At 37.7% G+C, this 23,700-nt stretch overlaps 1 protein-coding gene across 1 annotated transcript in view; it reads left to right on the top strand.

Moving 5' to 3' along the window:
• RAB6B (RAB6B, member RAS oncogene family) overlaps positions 1–23,071 on the top strand; it is a 168,709-nt gene extending 145,638 nt beyond the window's left edge. The window contains exons 7-8 of the mRNA XM_074214802.1: positions 3,675–3,741; positions 22,935–23,071. Of these exons, the coding sequence (XP_074070903.1) occupies positions 3,675–3,741; positions 22,935–22,999 (132 nt within the window). The 3' untranslated portion in view covers positions 23,000–23,071. The remainder of the gene's footprint in view (positions 1–3,674; positions 3,742–22,934) is intronic.
• Positions 23,072–23,700: the final 629 nt, after the last annotated feature.

Genomic DNA, 23,700 nt, shown 5'->3' with positions numbered 1-23,700 from the left:
GAACTTAAAGGTCACCTGGAAGGGATGGAGAGGCCATTTCCATTTATAGAAGATAAAACTGAGGCCCAGAATAAAATCAGAGCTAGAATTTGACTACAGCTCATGACTCCAAATTCAATGCCTTTTCCACCACACTATGCTATTAACACTGTAGTAATATCATAGAATCACAGAATATTTGAACTGAGGGAATCTCAGAGATCATAAAGTCCAATCCCTCATTTTACAGAAAAGACAAACTGAGAGCTGGGGATATCATTCCTTTTTTGCTTAAGGTCAATTAGGAAGTAAATGGCAGAACCATATTTTGAACCTGATTTTCTGACTTATTCTAGGCCTTCTTCCATTCTCTTATGCTGCTTCCACACTGGTAATGGATGACAAAATCCTGAACTTCCAGAACTTCTTGGCGGCATTGCTTGACAGTTCAATTATATAATGATATAATAATCTAATAATCTATATAATTATAGATTTATATAAATGTCTACAAGGCATTTCATATTGAGCATTTGGGTTTAAAGGAAGTTATTTTAATACTACAGGTAAGAGAAGATTCTCTTTAGACTTTAAAGAGACTCAAAATAATTTTGTTAAGTCATCACACAAAGACAGTTAATCTTGTCTCCCTGAGTCTTACCTCATCCATACTAATAGGATTTCCCTGAACCAGTTCTCATGTGACATGATCTCAAAAGCTTCTGCCATCTTGGTTGCCCTTATCTGAACACTGTTCAAATAACCAGTGTTTTCCCTTAAATGTTGGGTCCAGAACTAGACAATCCATATTCCAGATGCAGATAAGTACAAAATGATTACCATCTACTTATTCCTAGAACCTATGTCTTTCTAAATGAGACTTAAAATAATTTTTGGAAGGGTGATGTCTATAATACACCACTGAATCTCATATTGAGTTTGTAATCCATTAAGACCCTCAAATCTTTTTCAAACAAGCTTTTTCTTAGTTACACTTCCCCCCAACTTGTACTTGTGAAGTTTACTTTTTGAACCCAATTGTAAGACCTTAATCTTAACTGTATTACATTTCATCTTGTTCAATGATAATAGTAGGGGTGGGGAGGAGAAGAATGGGTGCTAATATAAAATTTTTGCATCTCTGTGCTGGCAGTTATGCAAATGATTTAGCAGTATGCCTGGAGTCAATAATTTCCATTAGTTTCCAACAGTATCTACTTCTCCTTGAAACAATAAATCATGTCAATATACAGATTCACTCCATTTTCTTAAATGGAAAAATGCCACTTAAAATTTCAGCTCTAAAACATTCAGAATAGTCCTCTTAAACACAGGAGCTGAACCTTGGCATAATAACTATTCATAATAAAGATAATAAAGATACTGGTTCCCTACCACATTCCCAGCTTCCAATTGTTTCTCAAAAATGGATATCAGCTTTCTTTCTTAATCTTGCTTCCAGACATTTGGTGGTTTGTTTCAAAAAAAATTTTGGGGGGTAACTATATTTCAATATGGTTGGTTTCCTTTGTAATCTTACGCATTTTATTTTAATTATTTAAAAACATCCTGAGAGTCCTGGGCTACTTTAAGTCCTTTTTAGTTCCATAACCTCTTTATCAATTTGGTGAAGCTTTAGACTAGAGGACCTTCAAGCTCTGTGAATCTACTCTATTAATAGCTAACAACTAAACTTTTACTATATCTCATACAACTATCATACCAGACAACTAAAGTGAGGATTGTTTGCCATATGCAGCATTATTGTAAAAAGGAAAGTGAGCACTTGCTATCAAATCGCTGTGAGCAAATGACAAAGAGCTGAGAAAAAGGCTGTTCTTTTCATTAGGAAAAAAAATGAATCCAAGAAGACTTGGGGTTGACCATCCATTATGTTCAAATTAAAAGCAGCTTCTTAAGGAAGCTCCAGAGATATGTATCACCATATCTTAGGACTTTTCTAGGAATCAAATATTTATTTAAATCCAGACCAAGTCTGATTAGTATGCTTAGAGGTAGAAGGCACCTTAGAGAACATCTAGACCAATCTCCTTAATTCAGTTCAATAAAGATTTAATCATTAAGTGCCTTCTATGTACAAGGCTCATTCCTAGTGATCAGGGAGGGGAAAATGAAATGAAAAATTATCCCTCTGCTTCAAAGAGGCTTCTATATTTTATTTTGCTTTATTTTACTTCCCTCCCTAATTCATTAATAAAGTTATAGACATAGGCGCAGTTCACTGATGTGTGCCAAATTTGGAACTGGAGATCTGGGTACAAATCCTGTTTCTTTTTTTTTTTTTTCACTAATTGTTTCTGTAACTTTGGATAAATCACTTAAACTCTCCAGAGCTCTGTTGCTTCATTTGTAAAATGAGAAGAATGGAAAGATGGCCTCTAAGATCCCTTACAGTTCTAAATCTATGTTCCTGTGATCTCATCCAATACTTAGAAATCTCCTGTGTGGTAAATTAATGTATTGCTATGTCCTTTTGACAGTGAAACAGCTCAGAAGCTCTGAGATGTTTTCAGTGACGCAGTGAAAGTCACATAGGTAGTAAGAGGTGAAGCCAATACCAGAAGCAGATCTTCTAATTCCTAGTTCTGGGTTCATTCCCATATATACTATGATCTGATCTAACAAAACAGACTTTTTTTTGGTTGGTTTGTTTGGGTTTGGTTTGGTTTGGTTTGTTTGTTTTTTGAGTTAATCTTAAGTAAAAGGAGTTGTATATGAAAATCAGATTCAAGTCTCTCCTGGATCTAAATCCTGTGATATGGGGGAAATCCAAAACTGGAATTCCATCAGGGTAAGGAACTCCTAAGGTGGAACATTCCTTCACAAGGGCAAAACAACAACTGATCTATCATTCTAACCTTGAAGAATTGATTGGAGGCATTGAAAAGGTTAGTGCTTTGCCCATGGTCCCACAGGTGACAGTATGTAGCACAGGCAATCTTCTAGACTCCTAGGGAAATTCTCTATTAATTATATCACACAGCCCTTCAAAATTCTATAGTGTTAGAATCCACAAAGTCCCAGAAAGAGAACCAGGAAGGTTTTGTATTATCATATGAGTATCAGCACCTCTTGGTTGTTGTTATTGTTTTAAATTATCAGGTGAGTGAAGATGTTTCTGGTTAACTTCTAGGACTGCCCTTCCTGACAGACTTCCCATATTTCATTATTCAATTTCACACCACATTGAGATCTAGGAATGCACACAGATATTCAAAGATCATACCATGATTACATGATAATGTGTTTTATGAATATTTCTAGACATCACTTGACCTTTGTAATGACAATGCATCTGGCTCAAATTTAGAATCTTGTTACATAGGACAGAATCTTAGTTCCCTGTTTTTGGAACTCACAGTCTCTTTGAGAAGGAGTCTGGCCTTCTGATAGTGCCTTGCCAAAATTCTTTTTCCTGACTACAGAGTCAGTCCTTCTATGGACCTCAGCAACCACAACCCTTTTATTCTCAATTTTCCCATTTCCATGACGAGCTTCTCGTTGTCCCTGGCTACCAATCTCCCACATTGCTGTGAAAGGTTACAGCTCCCAGAAGGTGGATGGAAAACACCAGGAGGAAAGCAGGGGGAGGGAGGGCTCAGAGGGAGAGCTAGCACTCATTTTGATGCTTTTCATGTTGTATTTCTCCCCCACCCCCTACCCCTTATTCTCAGCTATTCCGGCGTGTCGCATCAGCTCTCCCTGGAATGGAGAATGTTCAGGAGAAAAGCAAAGAAGGGAGTATCCTTTTCCTGGAACCAGTGAGTTGAAAGCTAGATGTATTGGGGGAGAAGGGAAAGGTTAAAAAAGCATATACATGGGCGTGAAACTGTTAGCTCTTTGTCCTTCTGGGATAGGAACTGGGTTGTGTCCTACCATTTAATATCCAAGATACTTTAGTAAAATGTTATTCGGATAGAGATCGCCATATAATTTGCAATCCCATGGCTCAGCGTGGCAATAGGGCCCTGCTGATATGAGGGTCACAAATTCTCTACAACAATTCATTCTCTAATCCCAGTCCATGTAATCGTTGTTCTTAATGACCAAGATAAGAGAGCACATATGATTTGTATTATCAGCAAGAAGGTAGGAAGGTGTCCCTTCCACTTTTAACATGTGAAAACTGTCTCTTTATTCTTTAAAGCACCTCCCCCATTTCTCTCTCAGCAACCCCCACCAAAATAAAAAGTGGTATACAAATAGACATAAAGGTCCTGAAACATGGAAGACATAAATGGAACTAGTTTGTGTATACAGTCTAATCCATTCCTACAAACATTATTTCTTTCTCCTAACAGATTAAAAACTTCTTTTCATTTACTAATTAGCTTCAGAAGATCTGATATAGGTTCCCTCTTGTCTCCATCTCTTGTAGGCTGGGAATGCAATTTCTAGCAATGTATCCATTAAAGCAAAATCCCTCTAGAACAAAGCAATCCAGATATATCTGGGGTTGTATTAGTGGGCTTTCCCCCTATCGAATAACCCTAGAAATTTCAGATCATATTAGTCTATGTGGAGGAATATAGAAAAGTGGCTAATGAACTACACACAAAATCAGGGTGATCTGGGTTCAAGTCCTCCCTTCAATCCATACTATCTGTGTGACTCTGGGTAAGTCATTTAACCTTCTAACATGCCCCAAGCTGTTTTCTTAAGACTGAAATGGTTAGAGGAGTTGTGATTGGTTCATTATTTGTGGAAGAAAGTTCTTTAATGGGGAGCCCTAGACATCAAAGAAATCACAAGTCTGGCTAAAAATATTAAAAGTGTGATGACTGATAGTGTCTGTTTATCATATCCAAAGCAATCATACTCAAATCAGAGTACTGGTCTTCTTGAAGTCTTAGCCCACCTGCCAGTGACCTATGAGTCAGAGCATAGGATCCTGAATGAGAGCCATAGAATTATAGAATATGTCTGACTACAGAGGAAAAAAACTCGGACCTTTTTGCAAGGAAAAGAAACTGAGACCTTTAATCCATTTACCACATTCTTGATGGCCTTTGTCAAACCACAGTACTCCATGGAAATGCATGGTTAGTAAAATAAATGAAAGAACCATTCTCTTGTACTTATTTCCTAGGGAGAAATTGTTTCTTGCCAAACAGTAGAAAGCTATTTCCAAGGTTGAATATGAGCAGAAGATGGAAAGGAAGCAGGCACAGTTATCTGGGACTCTTTTTCTCCTTTTTTTAATACTGTAAAAATGAAAATTGGCTCTCATATCATAATAATGAAAAATTATAGCTAACATTTATATAGTTCTTTAAGTTTACAAAGCATTTCATAGACATTTCATTGGGTCTTTATGACATCCCCATTTTGTGGAGCATATAAGACTAAGTAATTGTTCAGTGTCACACAGACAGTAAGTGTGTGAGGCAGGATTTGAACTGAGTTTCTTAATACCAGAGTGGACTTGTTATTCCTCTAGTGGTCTTCAAAAATTACAATCTATCTAGAAAATGGATGAGATTGCCCATAGAAAATACAGCCAGTCTCAGAATTCAAAGATTTCATAGAAATACCAGACAAAGAAGGAATAGGGAGAAAAAGCAATAGGATTTCTAAGAGGAATTAAGAAATCAAAATATTGGGATGAGAAAGGTTCACAAGGATCAAATTTTAGATGAAGGGTCCTTAAGCTGGAATCTATCAGGGGTTCAATTTCCCAAGGTTGGATGGGGAAAAGTACTACCTTTATTTTTCACTAACCTTTGGTTTCCTTTGTATTTCTCTATATTTTATTTTACACATTTAAAAACATCATTCTGAGAAGGGGTTTATAGGCTTCAGACTGTCCAAGGAGTCCCGGACAAAAAAAGAGGCGAGGAGCTCCTGAATTCTAGGCTAGTTCCCATGTTTTATAGATGAGAAAACTGAAGCCCAGAGAGGGCAAATGATTTACCTAAGATCCCACAGCTCATTCACGGCAGAAATTAAACTAAATTACAAGTCTAACCCTTTCTGCTGAGTCATAGTGTCTTACTAGAATTCCTAGCCAGAAATTCTATGGAACAAAATAATTGCTCATCTTTATATAGTACTTCATATAATTCCTTTATATAATGGAGATGCTCTTATCACCCCATTATATAGATGGGACAAATGAGACTGATGGAAATAGGGGAAGTAAAGTCTAGAGAAGTTTGATAAATTGGGCAGGAGTCACTCAGCTAGTGCATACCTGTGTCAGGATTTGAGCTGAGGTCTTCCCTGCAGGTCAACTAAGACTGACCCTCTAGCTCTTGCATGATGGTGTTCTTTCTCACTTGCCTTGTGCTGGAGGAGTTACCTAAGGCTAGCAATTTGTGTTTCAGAAGAGATATAGCAGATTGTCACAGTTTCTTCAGCCTTCCCTGGCAGAGAATTTTATATGTCTGCTGTTCAGCCCCATGATCAATACCATTAGCGAGTGACTCTTTGATCCCTGGCCTAGACCCAAGCCTTTGTGTTTGATCATAGAGCAAAAGAGCTTCAGGGAAAGAGATGCTCTAGGGAGAAACTGCCTGCAACTGTCCCTTCTGATCAGGATGACAGCAGGAGAGATAGTGAAAGAAAGGAATTTTGCATTTCCCCTAGAGGGGAGGAGCCTCCAGTAGGAAAGACGAAAAGAGATCTTAAGATCACAAGACTGATATTTACTGCTTGTGAGATTGGAAAAGGATAATTTATCCTTTCTGAACCTCAGTTTCCTCATCTGTAAAATGAGGAAGTTGGACTAATTTGCCTCTGAAGTCCCCTAAATCTTTCATTCTGTGATTCTGTGGTCAACCCCATTTGACCCAAAGTATTTTACACCCCAAAACTTGCCTAGACAAAATCAGAGTCAAATCTATCAAAAGGTTGATTCTCTGAGTGATAGTAGCTAATATTTACATAGCATTTCAAGGTTAGAAAATGAAATATGTTATCTCCTTTTACCCTTACTACAAATCTAAGGGGTAGCTGCTATTACTATCTCCAGTTTATAAATGAAGAAACTGAGATCCCAAGGAGGTTTTAGTGATTTGTCTAAGGTCACACATAGCTAATGTGTCAGAATTGAGTTGAATTCATATTTTCATAATTCCAAGTCTGGTACTCTAACCACTGTACCACCTACCTGTCTCTGCTTCATAGGTATAGGCATTCTCCAAGGTCCCACTTCCTACCTCTTCAAGGTGTTCTATATTGGGGTTCAATGAAAATCAATTTGAAGTTTAAGACATAAAATTGAATCATGGATCTGCCACTTATATCCTTATATGTCCTTGGATAAGTTGCCTCAATTATCTGGGCTAAATGATAAAATAGAGAAATAAAATATGGTTTCCTTTATGGTCCCTTTCACCTCTAAATCCTCAGATTTTATTTTCCTTTCCTTTCTGTCTCCCTACGTTCTGCTGTGGACTCTTTGGTATGATGAATGTCTGTCAGTGGAATATAGCATGGGTGGACTAGCCCATGGAAGCCATTCTTTGGAGGGTATGCAGATATGCCCCCCCCTCACACAGCAAAGGACCAATCCACAATGACAGACAGTCAATAGCTGAGAAAGATCAGGAAAGGGATACTTAAGAAATGAGACCCGAGGGGCAGTTAGTGGTGCAATTGTTAGAGAACTGGCCCTGGAGTCAGGAGGGTCTGGGTTAAAAAATTCAATCTCAGACATTTGATACTCACTAGCTGTGTGGCCCTAGGCAAGTCATTTAACCCTGACTACTTCACCAAAAGGAAGGAGGGAAGGAAGGAAGGAAGGAAGGAAGGAAGGAAGGAAGGAAGGAAGGAAGGAAGGAAGGAAGGAAGGAAGGAAGGAAGGAAAGAGGAAGGGAGGATACTGGAGAAGAGGAGTAATAGTTCTACTTGACAGCTGCTTGAGACACAAGGCATAATCAGTAAAATACAGCAAAGAGTCAGAAGTGTTCATTGGTGAGATGTATTATAGTACAGTGGATAGAGGATTGATAGGGGAACAGGAAAGATCTAGGACCTATCCCTGACACATAAAGCTATGTGAATGGGAGCAAGCTTTCAGCAGAGATATGTAGAAAATGCTTAACAAGCAGCATTGGGGGGGGGGCTATAAATTATTGTTTTATTTGAATTATTATTATTTTCTCTATCATTTTCCTAAGTCTATGAAACAAAACAAATCAACAAGCAGTATACCAAGCCCTGAATTGTACCTCTTTACCAATTTCTGAGTTATAAATACATACTTACAGTGAATTAAAAAATCATTTCTTTCAAACCAATCCAATCTGACTCCAGCATATCCCTAGCTCTAGGCAACTCCTTAAGATTATGAAAATTTTTAAAAAATTTTATTTTTATTTTTATATCCTCTTCATTTTTGACTCTTTCTTCAGTCTTTTCTTGACAATGTCCAAAATAAAGAGGAAAAAATGAAGTATTAAAAAAAGCCAGTCATCTAATCTTGAGAGCTAAATGATATAAACAGTATTCCGCAGTCATAGCCCCTACCTCTACAAATTAAAGAAGGAATAAGGGTGGGAGGTGAAGATATAGAATATGTTATTTCTAATTATACTGCAGATATTATTGTGCATATTGTTCTCTATTTACTTCATCCTACATTAGTTCATTTAAGTCTTCCCTGACTTCATCATAGCAATTTCTTATGCTGCATTAATAATTCTATTATACTGATGTACCACAGTTTGTATTAGCCATCTCCCAATGATATTGACATTACTCTAAAACTGTTAAGTCTCAGATGAGTTACCAAACCGCACTGGTAGATAGTTTCCAAACTAGGAGTTTACTAAAAATCACAAGTTGGACATCAAAAAAAAAATTATTTCTTGTTAAGAGATCTGTGAGTTTCCTAGAGCACCTGATCTACCTGCATTAGGAAGGGTGCCCTTTAAAGAGTACCTGTCTTAATGACTTAATGGATTGGAATTCATCAAAGATGTTATCATGTCATAATAGAAGTCATGGGGCCATAGCTCCAAAGCTGGAAGGAACTTCAAAGACAATCTGGTTCAATGCCCCACATTTTAGAGATGAAATGACAGATCCAAGGATTTAAGTGACTTGCCAAAGGTCACAGAGTCAATTTTATCCTTGGACTCTAGAGCTGTTATCATTTCTATTAACTCTAGGCTTAAAAACAACTAGTTTTATTTAAACTCACTCTATATTAAGCCCTAAGAAGTTGCTTAATATGCTAGGAAGTCCCTCAGATGGCAAACATCAACTTCCCCCCCCCAAAAAAACAAGAAATCAATCAACAAATAAATAAGGAGTGTGCTATAGTGGAAACAGCTTAGAGCCACAGGGACGCATATTCAAAATCTCAGTCTGCCCTTTTACTGTGTGTGACTTTGGACAAGTCACTTAACTGGTCTGGGATGACCTTCGAAAAAGAAAGGACACCCTAGGCCTTATAAAATGACTAGTCAAGGCAAGATGCATTTCTGAAGTATCTATACACATACCAAAAGCTGTGCTAAGTATTGGGGGTTCAAAAACAAGCCCCAAAAAAAGGAAAAAAGGAAAATGAAAAAAACAGTCCCTGCCCTCCTCAAATAGCTTACAGGCTAATGGGAGAAACAACATGCTGATGACTAACAAAATATAAAAACAATAAATTGGAAATAATCTCAAAGGAAATGCATTAGTATGTAGGAAAATCTAGGAAAGATTCCTTGTATTAGGTAGAATTTTAACTGGGACTTAAAGGAAGTGAGGAGGCAGAGATGAGGAGGAAGAGGATCGCAGGTATGAGGAAAGCTAGAGAAAAATGTAAGGAGTCCAGATATGGAATATGTTGTGGGAAGAACACTGAGGAGACCAGTGTCTTTGAATGGAAAAATATGTGGAAGGGACCAAAAGATTCCTTCTGACTCTAAATCTACGATCTTTTGGATTTACTACCTGTGTGATCTTGGACAGATCTCTTAATCTGGTTAGATTTGATGATGCTTATTTGTAAAATGAGATGCTTGGATCAGAGAACATCTAAATTTAGACCTTCTTTCAGTTCTAAGTCCTCTGATCCTATCAGTTAAAGGGAAATAAATAGCTCATTTCTGAAAGTATAATTTCTAGATCCCTAGGGTGAGGGCCAGGTCTTATTCAATTTTGTATCTCCCTCAGGCTTGACATAGGACCTTACACACTGGAAGGTTGAATGAATACATTAATGCATAAATAAAAGGTGCTTAAATGCTAAATATAAAAAGGCAACTTACCAAGAAGGAATTTTCCTAATGGAATCTAGTGACCTAAAAGAACTAAGACCCTTTCACTGGTCTTCCTCCTCCCTGGATCATTTCACATATTCATTATACATATTCTGCCTTCACTCACTACTTTGCTGGGTGGCACTGCTGCCCAAAACTCTCAGAAACAAATCTAGTTAAGGAAAAATGAATTTTCAGTGTAGCTAAATGAATATAGGTTTACAAGTAGACTTTCTTAATTATCTGGTCCATGAGACATTGCAACATGAGAATAGTAATAATATCAATAATAAATTTATATAGTGCTTTAAGATTTGGAAGCTGCCTTACATTAATTATCTTGTTTTATCCTCACAACCTCATCATAGGCAGGTATTATTTTAATAACTCATTATACAGGAATTATGGATTACCCAGGTCCACACAATTGGAATGAATCTGAAGTGGGATTTGAACTCAGTCTTCCTGACTCCAAATCCAGTGCTCTATCTACTCTATCCCATAGCTTTCTTTAATTGGTTTCTGAGTCCTTCCTTAAAGAAAAGAATGGTCTAATTTACCTAGGGAAGGGAGAGAGAAAGCCATGAATTCTTTAAGGGATCTCTGTCAATTACATGTATAGAATGATTGGACTGGCCTAAAGAAATTATTCCAAATTCAGGAATAAAGTCAAATGGATCATTGGGAGTTATCTTTTTCAATCTTACCAAGAAGACTCAGTGAGGATGGAAGCCAATTGATTTGGTTTTACTCTTCAAACGTGCTGAATATTTGTTTCATTGCTATATATGGACTTGAATTAGTTAATTAAATTTATAAAATGTATTAAAAGTTATAAAATTAATTAATTAAAAACCAGAGGGTTAGAGTCAGAAGGGATTGTTAGATGCTTTTCAATCCAACTCCTTCATTTTTATAGGTTTGAAATTGAGATTCGGTGAGGTTGACTTGCTCAGGAACATATAGCTAATAAATGGATGATGTGGGATTTGAATCTAGGCATTAAAGATACTTGATACATGAAGACTATGCCAGTGGGGTTCTAGAAGTTATCCCCAATGTGGAAAATCTTAAGTTTGAGTAAATCAGTGGATGATATGTCTATCATATTAGAACCAACCTAGTTAAAATTGGAGAGGCCCAAGTAATGGCCATGAGGTGATACATTTGTTTTTTACCCTTATAATTCATGAAGCTTTATCTCTGTGAAGGAAGCTTTCACACCAAGAATCATAGAATTTAGAACTGGAAAGGATCTTGGTGGCCATCTTATTCTTGATATGGAAGAATTAAGTAGTCAAAGCTGAGAAGAAAAGCCCTCATGGTTGGCAAAGAGTTTTATATGAATTTTATATAGAGCTATAGATATTGATATTTTCCAGTCATTTGTTGAGATTTGTGCTATTAATCCCATTTAGAGATGAGGAAACCGAGGCCCAGAAAGGTTTAGTTATTAGTTATTTACTTGCAAAAGGTCACAAAGTCAATGAATATATGAGGAAGGATTCAAGTCCAGGTTGACTATAAATGGCCTAAAGATACGAGGTAGTGAGTAGTTGAGTTAAAAATGGACCTTAACCTAGAATTTATACCATGTACTAATGAAAAAGACAAAAAATTGTCCCTAAAAGTGGTTTTTTAAAGCACAAAATTCTTTAGAAAAGCCTAAATGCAATCTTGTCAAAGAACAGGACGAAATGACCTTTGGGGCAGACCAATTAAGCAACTGGATTTCTTTTCCATTGCCTTAGAATCACAAAGTTCAGAAAGTTGTTCCTGATTCTCTAACATAAAAGCACTAGTAACCCTTCTTTGGGTTGCAATTTCTTAAGAGCCCCTAGGCATTTCAACTTGTGGACTCTGCCAATGGAATAGAGCGAAAACATGGAAATGCTGATGCGGCATTTTTCTCCAAGGCTAGCTAATGGTTCCCTTCTAATTAAAATAGATTTCTTGAAAAGGAGCCATTGTATTTTTAATTGAACGTAAACATCATGGCTCTCATTGGACTTGAGGATGCCAAATGCTTCCAGCAATTCCTTAAGTGAGCTGGAAATGAAAGTGTTCTTCAAACAGGTAGAAGGGGATTGGGAGGAGGAAGAGATGCCAGGAATGGGAGAGACAGACCTTTTGTCAAATGCTTGCTTTCTCCACATATTGAGGCCTAGTCTTCCTAGAAAGAAGGATTTGATAAACTTACAGTCATAGATGGGACTACATTTATAAATAATGATGCCCACAGCATCACACTTCTATAGGCAGAACTAGGGACGGTCGAGAAAGGCAGCCATCCAAAGTTAACTTTGCAATGCTGGAGATATTCAGTGGGAAGAAACCTTTTCATATTTTTCAGTTCAAGTCAGCTAAATATATTAAGGGCCTCCTGCAACCAGAATAGCTAGTAATAGATATAGAAGTTTTAGATAGTATCAAAGGAGACTGGATAGAGCCCTAGGCTCAGAGCCAGCAAGATCTGGATTCAACTCCTCAATCATTTGCTAGCAATCACTTAACCCCTTTGGGATCTTTGTTCCTTTTCAGGACAATGAAGAAATTGGCACTAGATGACCTTGAAGGTATTTGTAACTCTGGATCTATAGGCCTGCTGAGGATGGTGATGCAGGTCTATAGTTCCAGCTACTAGAAAATCTAAGGCTGGTGGTTTTCTTCAGTTTAAGAGTTCTGAACTAGAGTTGGCTGTGCAGATCTGGTGTCTGCACCAAATTTGGCGATAACATGATAAACCCTGAGCAGTGTGTTTGGGGAGGATGAGGAAGGAGGGAGAAAAAGTTGCTTAAATAAGGACAAATTTACCTAAACAGGGAATGGAACAAGTCAAAGCTACCATGATTCTCAATGGGACTGAACCTGTGAGTAGTCCCCCTGAACTTTCAGGCTGGGGGAGATAGAGAGACAAAAGCTTTTAAAAGTATATTTAAAGGGGTAGCTAGGTGGCACAATGGATAGAGCACCAGCTCTGGAGTAAGAAGGATCTGAGTTCAAATCTAGCCTCAGACACTTAATAATCACCCAGCTGTGTGACTTTGGGTAAGTCATTTAGTCCCATTGCCTTACCTAAAAAAATACATTAAAAAAAAGGATAATCCTACTATAAAGCATAGTCCTTATTTTTATGGGAACTTTTTTTCTAATAAAATGCACACCATTTTAATGCCAAAAAATATTCTTTTCCATGATACATAGAGGCAAATCTTGCTGAATTTGTTTTCATATCACTAAAAAAGGAGATTAAAATAGATAATCTCCAAGATTCCTTCTAGGTTTAACAGTTTTTGATTTTAAGGTACATGTGTTACATTGAATCCCCCCCCCCCAGTATCCTATAGGGGGATACATTTTTAAAATACAGGGTAAGAAAGATATAACCTTCAGAATGCATGCCCCTTTCATTTTAATAATTAGTTTAAAGATATAGGCAGCCTACTGTAGGAAAAGGGAATAAACTAAGTGCTAGTGGAATAAACTGGGAGCTAGTGCTATTATTCTCTTGCAATTTTATAGTTGAGGAAACAAATAAGGATAAATGAATTGCCAATGGTCCTACAATAATTGAGGCTGGATTTGAACTTAGGTCTTCTAAATTCAGTGCTCTATCCACTATAGGTGGATTATAAACTACCCACCTGCCTTAATTTGCAAGCTTTTCTCTTCATCTGTTTTCCATCCCCACCAATTAGGAGCCATATATCTTCAAAGCTACTAACTACCATGTGAGGACTTTCCACTCACATTATTTCACTCACATTATAGTTCCAAAGTTATTCATGAAAGGGAATCTTCTCATTATTCTTGGTACTGGTGAGTCCTTAATCTATGGCTTGAAGGCCATAGAGATCTAGGGGAAAATTCAGAAAAAAAGCAACAAAGATGAAAATCATAGAAAATAAATGGTCTTTAATTTTTTTAAAGAAAAGATGTTTGAAATCATAGAATTTTAGACTGGAAAGGAACTTTAGAAGTCATCTAATCTTCTCCTCTTGTTTTGTAGTTAGGAAACTGGGACCCAGAGGAAAGGAAATTATTTGATCAGTGTCACACAGCTGATTAGTAAAAGAACTAGGATTAGAATCCAGGCTCCTTGGCTGATACTCTGGTATTTTTTTTTTTGTTGTTATATTATACTTATAAATATGGGCAGGTAGGTGACACAGTAGAGAGCCAGACCTGGAACCAGGAAGACCTGACTTCAAATACAGCTTCAGGCAAACTAGCTGTTGATCCTGGTGGAGTACTTAATCTAGTTTTCTTCAGTTTCTTCATCTATGAAATGAACTGGAGAAGGAAATGGCAAACCACTCCAGAATGTCTGCCAAGAAAACCCCACAAGGGGCCATGAAGAGTCAGATACAACTTGACAACAACATTTATAAATATAATAGGGAACTGGCTAATGAATGAACAGTCCTGGGAGTATTCATGATTTGTGAGGCAGCCTACTTGTGGAAATGCATGGTGACCCAGAATGGAAGGGCCATGCACAGGAGTTTGTAAAGAAATTCTATAATTTTTTCCTATTCCCTTACATTGAGGTGAAGACAAGGCCCCTTGGTAGGATGCAGAGAGAGAACTAAGAGTATGCAAGAAGGCCAAGTGGCAGAAAAATTTATTTTTTCCTTCCTACACCCCATGAGTGCTAAAAACAACCCTTTGAGCTCTGGAGGGAGATTCTCTATTCCATTTCCAGAAGCAGGCCTACTAGTCTGAACTGCTCCCTGGATACAGACCCCATTGGTCAGTCTGACATTCTATAAGAAATAGGAGAACTAAGAATTTATTAATTTAGAGAGAAAAGAGGAAGAGAATCCCCCTCACAGCTATTCTCAGGCAAAATGTTGCTGGGAAAGGAGGAGTGAATATCTATTTGTTCTTTGGGGGGATAAACATGGAGAAATGAAATTTAATTTAAAAGTATTTGCTGAGTACCTATTACATGCAAAATACTAGGTATGGTTTGGGGGATATGAAAATAAGACAATTCTATAATTCTCAAAAGTTTTAAATTTATAGGTGAGTCATAAACCTAAATTTGACACAAGAAAATGATTGAGCATATAGGAGAGAGTAATCTAGAGGGTGGAGAATTTTTTTAAAAAAAGGAGACTGTTCTCGAACTAGACCCTGAAGGAAGATGACCCTTTTTCTCCTTTTTTAGCCCTCTTCTATGTTATCTCCTTTGAACTAAGGCACTTACTAGCTGTATGATCTTGGGTAAGTCACTTATCCCAGTTTGCTTCAAGTTCTTCATCTGTAAATTGAGCTGAAGAAGGAAATGGCAAACCATTCTAGTATCTTTATCAAGAAAACCCCAAATAGTGTCATGAATAGTCAGACACAATAGAACAGTGATGGTGTATAGAGTGCAGGACCTGGAGTCAGGAAAACCTGAGTTTGCATTTGATCTTGCAGTTATATGACCTTGAGTAATGACTCTGAACTTCAGTTTCTCTCACCTATAAAATCGACATGATAATACCTACCTACCTAACATAATTGTTATTAAGCTCCAGCTAGATCATATATGTAAAGTGATTATACATGTCAGCTATAAGTAAAGAGGGAAAAACCATCCATTAGGCAAAGATGGGAGAAGCTTAAAATGGTTGCAGGAGGAATTTGTATTCAATATCAGCTGGAGGGCAGTGAAGGATCTTAAGACCATGCCAAGTGAGGATTAGTTGAAGGAACTGGGGATGCTTTGACCAGAAAACTTTCTCTTTTTTCCTACTCTACCACAAGGGGACATGATAACTCTCTTCAAGAATTTAAAAGGCAAGAATTAGACTTGTTCTCCTTACTCCAGAAAAAAGAGAACCAGGAGATGGTATGGTTATTTTCAAGAGACTAATTTAGAGTTGATATCAAGGAAGAATAGTGTTAACAAAGTTGCCAAAAATCTAATGAACTGCCTCTAGAGGCAATGGATCTCATCTCATCGGTGGTCTTCAAACAGAAAGTGGATGATCAATTCTCAGATATGGAATAATACTCTTTAGAATATGGGTTCTAATTGATAGCCTCTGAATCAACTTCCAACCCTAAAAGTTTTCAGTTCTATAATATAGAACTTTTAGAGGGTGAGAACTTGGACATTGTAGTAGTAGTAGTAGTAGTAGTAGTAGTAATAGTAGTAGTAGTAGTAGTAGTAGTAGTAATATTAGTGCAGTAGTGGTAGTGGTTAGTGGTAGTAGTAATAGTAGTAGTAGTAGTAGTAGTAGTAGTGGTAGTAGTAGTAGTAGTAGTATAGTAATAGTTAATAACATTTCTATAGCACTTTAAAAGTTTTCAGAACCCTTTTTTATCTGATTTGACCCTCCCATTAGAGTAGGTATTATTTCCATCATTTTTTAAATAGGGAATAATGTTTGTCCTTCATTTTTGAAGGCCACAACATCATGATAAGCATGTGAATTGGATTTGAGTGAGGGGGGTACTGTGCTAAATCACCAGCCTCAACTGAGACAGAGAGAGGGTAGATTAATGATTTGCTTATGTAACATAGTGAGTTTCTGAGGCAAAAAACATGAACTTGTTCTTCACTTCAACACCAACACTATGCACTGAATCACATTGCTTCCCTCCCTTTGGGATACTAAGAGTGGTGACATCTGCCTAATAGCAGATTAGGCACAGACTAGATTTGATAACAAGTCTGTGTGGAGGCAAAATCACCAGACTCAATGACCCTCAGGTGATCCCTTCTGATGTAGGTATTCTCAGATCCTCTGGTAGTTAAGTGGGCACCAAAGAGAGAATAATGAAGGAAAAGAAATATAATTGGAAGTTGGCATAGTGAACAGCTGTTTAAAGTTTACAAGATACTACCCCCCCCAAAAAAAAGGCACAGAAGGCAAAAATAAGAGAAAGAAACTAGGGGACTGAAGCAAAGACTGTTACCAAAACGACAAAGGATTGGGAGGTTCTCTTTGCATGCCAGAAATGAGGATTGTGTAGAAAAATAATAGGGAATATTTAACAACCTGAGCCCAGCATTCAGGGTCAGATATCACAGGAGCTGGAAAGTTAAACACCACTGTGAATACAATCCCCTTGTTTTACAGAGGGGAAAATTAAGGCTTAGGGAGGAGAGTTAGTGAGTTACCTAGGGCTCTACAGGTATTCTGTATCTGAGGCAGATTTTGAATTGAAGTTTTGCCTCTAGAGCCAGGACCTCATCCACTATACCAGAGTTATCAAATACCCCATGGGCAAAAGAAGACCTGCAGCATATCCTGAAACTAGATGAAAATGTAATTGGGGAATATTTAAGAAAATAAATAAAAATATAATAGCATATTGATGTCAATATGTTGTTTTCTAAGTCAAAGGCCCTCATTTTTGTTTGAGTTTGACACCACTGCCCTAACGCTGCCCCTATATCAGAGATTTTGTTACCCTAACAATATTGAAAACTAATAACATCCTTTGCTTCCATAGGTACTGAGGAGGAGGAGGATAGAAGGATCAATGGATCAAAATTTATAACTATAAGGTTCCTTAGAGCATAAACCCCCTCATTTTAAAGATGAAAAAACTGAAACCCAAACATGTGAAATTATTTGTAGAAAGTGACTGGGGAAGGCTTTGAATATAGGTCATTTGACACCAATGCTCTTTTCACAGACCCCTAAATCAAAGAAGGTAGGAGAGCTAGGAGGCATAGTGGATGGAGGGCTGGGTCTGCAATCGGGAAAACTCCTCATCCTGAGTTCAAATACAGCCTAAGATACTTAGCAGTAATGTGACCCTGGGGGAGTTACTTAACCCTGTTTGCCTCAGTTTCCTCATCTGTAAAATGAGCAAACCACTCCAGTATCTTTGTCAAGAAAACCCCTAAATGGGGGAGTTGGATACAATTGAACAACAAAACCACAGAAGGCTAGGAAAGAACAGAAATATTCTCTTAATTAAAATCATTATCATTTAGTGTGGCTATTTGCATCTATTTCCCATGACCAACTTCAGACTTCTCTGTGTATTGACCACATCATTCAACTCAATCCTGAGACAAAAAAAAAAAAATCCCTGGAGGCAGTTAGGTGGTGCAGGGGATTAGAGTACCAGCCTTGGAGTCAGGAAGTACCAGGGAGTACCTGGAGTCAGGAGGACCTGAGTTCAAATGTGTCCTCAGACACTTAATAATGACCTAGCTGTGTAATCTTGGGCAAGCCATTTAACCCCCATTGCCTTGAAAAATCAAAAAAAAAAAAAAATCCCTGAATTATTCATTCCATTGTACTGAATTCCTAATCTAGCTAGTTAGTTAGTCTTTTGTCCCTTTTAAAGAGGAAATAAAGTGAAGATAGAGAGAGGGGGAGAAAAGGGTCGGGTGGAAGCTTTCCAAATGAAGTCAAGATTTCCTGCTCCCATTAGAAGCCCCCTTCATTATCCAGTAGGAAATAGGGGGAGGTGAAGAAAGAGGGGAGAAGAAAGACATTTGGTCACTTATGTATTATAACAGCCTCCAGACTCTTGGAATTAATATCAAAGACTCAAGTCAAATCAATATCAGTTCAGTTTGGGTTCAATTTGTGGAATACTTTGTTTCAATTTTATAATCATTCAATTCAAAAGTCTTAAAAAATATATTAGCTTAGTTCAAGTTCAAATGATTCCACCCAGTGATTTTTGTCTTTGTTTCTACTCGTAACAAAGTAAAAAAAAAAAATAATTATTCCCTGAGTTCAGAGTTCAGCAAATTAGTAAGGTTCATGATTTAGTTTGATTCAATTCCTGGTTAATAGAAAAGTACTTGCCAGTCCATTATCTCCACTCCCACAAAGAAATCAGGCATCCTCCCCAGATCAGCCCATTAACCCATCAGCCCCCAGCCCTTCCCACTCCCTAGTGAACTCCAAGTTGTGTTAGAATACAAACAAAGAAACTGGAGAAGTCAAAGATAAAAGGGACCCTGGGCTAACTCTGAATGCCCACCACAGATTCTGGCAAACTACTTCTGCCACCTCCCCTAATCAGCCACTGTCCCCTACAAAATTAGCTTTTTCCTTCAGACTGTGGGATATTTTAAGAAACCAGGCAGGGTTATCAGGTCTTAACTTTTTACAGAGTAGGGACACAGAAGGGGTGTTTAGGAACTTTACAAACTTTAAAGCACTATGTAAATGCCATCATCATTATTATTCCATATTGAGAAGACTTGAGCTGTGATGGACTATTGTGAGAAGTGCTGTATTAGAAGCACTGAACTGGGGGAAGGTGTTTCAGAGTCTCGAATAAACAGGTATTGGTGGTCCCTTATAGATATGATAGAAATAATAGAGGAATGAAGGAATAAATAAAAGCAAGGTAATCTGATGAGAAAGAGCACACTTCACAAGGAGGGCAAGAGGGGATAAGGGAAGGTTTCACCCAGGAGAGTCTTGATGGAAGATAATAATGAGAGACTGAGATGAAGAGGAACAAGGTATTGGAGGTCCATGGCTAGGTGGCTAGGCTTGATATTTAATTTAATTCAACAAGTATTCATTGTTTTTCATATGCTAGGGAGATGAAGTTCAAAAAGAACAGAACATTTCCTGCCTTCAAGGAGCTTACATTCTACTGGAAGAATAAAATGCTAAAATAGATTGATAGATAGATAGATAGATAGATAGATAGATAGATAGATAGATAGTTAGAGATAATACATACATAAGGTAGATAGGCAGATGTAGGAATATAGATGAGATGATGATAGAAGATATAGATAGGAAGAAAGAAAGATATAGCAGTGATAATGATGATGAAGTAGATAGAGATGATGGTGATATATAGATATGAGAGAAATAATAGCTAGAGGCATGAAGGAATATACAAAAACAGGGTAATCTGATGTGAAAGAGCATACTTAACAATGGAGGGTGAGAAGGGATGAGGAAAGGTTTCACCCAGGAGGTGAGTCTTGATGGAAGATAAGAATCATGAGAGACAGAGATAAATAGTGTGTTCCAGGCTAGGAGGTTTGATGCCAATGCCTCTCAACTTTGAGATATTAAGTTCAGGATACAGCTAATCAATTTGGCTGGAATATTGAATCAGATTGTAAGAACAGGCTAAGGAATTGAGTATATTCTACCCCTCCAAGGCAATAGAAAGATAGAATTGGAGTCTTTGAGTGAGAGTTAGAGAATTTTAGAATTGGAACAAACATCAGGGAACCATCTAATCCAACCCCTTCATTTGACAGATGAAGATTTGAGATCTAGAGAGGTGAAATGTTGCCTAATATCATGCAAGAAGTAAGTAGCAGAAAAAACCCAGATCTAAAGTTCTTTTTTGCTGGATTGCACTTAAGTTTACGGATGACTATTTTGGCATCTGTATAAAGGAGGAACTGGAGAAAGAAAGAGGTTGGAGGCAAACAAAGAGGAGAATTGCGAGATATAACTGTGGCTCTGGTCACAGGCAGTTAAATGGCATCCTAGGGGGCTCTGGACCTGGAGTCAGGAGAATCTGAGTTCAAAACATCTTTCCCCAATTCAGTGCTTCTAAGACAGCACTTCTCATAATAGTTCATCACAGCTCAAGTCTTCTCAATATGGAATAATAATGATAATGGCATTATTAAAGGTGTGACCTTATCTTTCTGTGAGCTTGGCAAGAAAATGGGGGAAAAGGTAGAGAATAGTGATTAGAGGGAATGATAAGATCAAGTAAAATTGTTATGGTTGGGGTAGGATACCTTGTTTGTGTACAACCAAAGAGAAAGGAGAGATTGAAAAGAAAGAGGTCAGTTTGGTAGACCCTCAGGGAATATGGGAGAGGCTTGGGATCAAGGACACAAGTTGAAAGGTGAGGGAAAGGAAAAGAACCAAGAAAAAACTCCCAGTGACTAGACAAAGGATTTGAGAATAGCAAAAGATATATAGGAGATTTTGAGGTGTGGCATATTTGAAATGAGGGAACTCAAGATAAATGACCTCAATTATTTTCAGGAAAGTAGAAGGTAAGGCAGACAGAAGTGCTTGAAACAGAGGGAGATGAGAAAGATAGGAGACATGAGGAGAGAGAAGGTTTGAAACAACCATTTTGGGTAGTGTGATAGAAATATGTAATCAGTGCTGAGGAAAAGGATTGCTCCGTGGCTGTAAGGGTCCTTTGAGATGAGAATAAAATGAATTTGTAATGGATCCTCTCAATCCAGTTGTATGACTTCCTCTAGGGCTGTATAGCAATACAGGAATAGAAGTGGAGAAAGTTGATAGTAGCAATGAACCAGGGTTCAAGATTGATCTGAGCCAGCTCAGACTAGGTCTTTAAAGCCAATTGTTACATTTTTAGCACAAGCATTTACACTTCAGAAGTTATTAAATGCTACAGATTGTGGATTCTGTGAATGTAAAAATGATAAAGAAACTGTTAATATAATTAAATTTAAAAGTATGTTTTGAGCACATTTTTCTTTTTTGTCAAACATCATTATTAAATATTTATCAGCATGCTCCTGATTGGCCAGGAGGTAAAATATCAATAGTGTAAAATAAGGAGCAGCTAGGTGGCACAGTAGATAGAGCACCAACCCTGGAGTCAGGAGGACGCAAGTGCAAATTTGACCTCAGACACTCAATAATTACCTAGCCGTGTGACCTTGGGTGAATCACTTAATTCCATTGCCTTGCAGAAACAAAACAAAACAAAAAATCAAAAAAACAGGATAAGGATTCAAGTGTAGAACTGAACTGGTCCGCTCTAGGAAAGCAAAGTCAAAATGTGTGTGATGGATGGGGAGAATATAGAGGGGATGGAGAAACCAGAAGGATAAGAGATTATGATCACAAAGAAGAATCCCAGAATTCAAGATATTGGAGGTAACAAAATTATGGGTGGCAAAGATATCCTAAGTATGGCCACCCCTGTTGTGACTGCAGTTGAGTGAAGATGAAGGTTTTATAAGTTGAGAAGATTGGTTAAATAATAGACCTGAGTGATGAATGCATTAAGTGGTTCAGGATTTACATTGAAGACCTCCAGACTTGAAGACTATCTTATAATTTGCGGTATTCCAGGGAGTAGAAAGAATTCGTTATTTTTGCATTTGTTGAGTCTGAGATACCAAAAGACATCACTAGGGAGTTGACTATGTGGAAAATGAGATTGTTCCACAGCATTGTCTGTATGGATTTGGGCATTATCTCCATAGATATCATTACTGAAATTCACCCCCACCAAAAATCAAAAATCAGATGAGATCAGCAAGGGAGAGGGTGTAGCATGAGAAGCATCCACCCCAGGGCAGAGCTTTGGGGGAATATTTATTTTTGCGAATGAGAAATGATCCAACGAACAACCAAAGATAAGAAGAGGAGAGGGTGAATAAAGCTTTGGCTGGGAGGTCAAGCTCAATATAGGTTGGTGGACATTTCTCTCCACGTGCTTATATTGACCTATTTGTTTCAATGTAGTTGACAGTTAGAAAGTAGACTTATCAGTCAATTATGTTATATGAAGTGCAGGTTGGGTTAGGTGACTACCAGACTTGTGTGATATGATCCTTCTTTTAGTAATAAATGACAATATATTGAATTGTCTACTATCCTATTAATTGCAAAGAAGGTAAGTGTATTTCCAGTGAAAAAAAATATTTGCAAATCAATGAATGATGGCAAACAGTCTCTGGGGGAAAGATGGGAAGGGCCCATTATTCTCTAGATGACCAGGGAATTAACGTGGTTTCTTTTTGGTGAGATACAGTCTTCCTTAGCCTGGAATCACCCACAGTGATTGACATCAAGTTGGACAAACCACAAGAGCCCCCAGCTAGTGAAGGCGGATGCTCCTGCTAATACAGAGCCCTGGATTGGTCAGCTTCATTTGACACTACCCGCTTGTTGTGTTGCTTCCTATTGGTTAGCTTCCTAAAAGAAAAAAAAAAGTTTATCAAGATGGGAGGATTTTTTTTTTCTCTCTGTCTCTTGTGGGAGGGGTGGGATGGGTGAGGGAGGGTGGGTGTTGGGACTCATGTCACTCTTAACAGCTGTTACTTAAACAACTATTTTTTGGTTTGGTTGTAATATATTGTACTTTATTAAGATTGCCAAAAACTGTTAAAATTAAAAAAATTTAAATCATGTGTATACAACTTTTTGCCAGATGAAAATGTAGTCATTTTTATTTGAAAAAAAAGTTGGGCCTTTTGTTTTTGTATATTTGTAAACTTATAGAGAAGATTTCCCCCCCCCCCACCTTCCACACTCTGCCCTTCCTACATGTGACCTTCCCCTCCCTGCCCCCAACACCTCCTCCTACCATGTTCCTTGACCTCTCACTCCCACCCCCACCCCACCCCCAACCATTATAAATAAATAAAACCAGGCAACTTGATTAAGCTCTGACCCCGGGCAATCTGACCCAGAACATGTTCCCCAATTCAGACTCCAAGTGGTTAAAACCAAACACTGACTAAAAAAAGCATGCTGCCAAGTACAGCTGTAATTTTGTCTTTACTCCTCTTCTGTGGCCATATATATTTATATACATGTATATC

Source organism: Macrotis lagotis, chromosome 1, assembly GCF_037893015.1.
Source record: "Macrotis lagotis isolate mMagLag1 chromosome 1, bilby.v1.9.chrom.fasta, whole genome shotgun sequence".
Lineage (NCBI taxonomy): Eukaryota > Metazoa > Chordata > Mammalia > Peramelemorphia > Peramelidae > Macrotis > Macrotis lagotis.
Note: the sequence above shows the minus strand (reverse complement) of the source record. Positions and strands in the feature narration are given on the sequence as shown.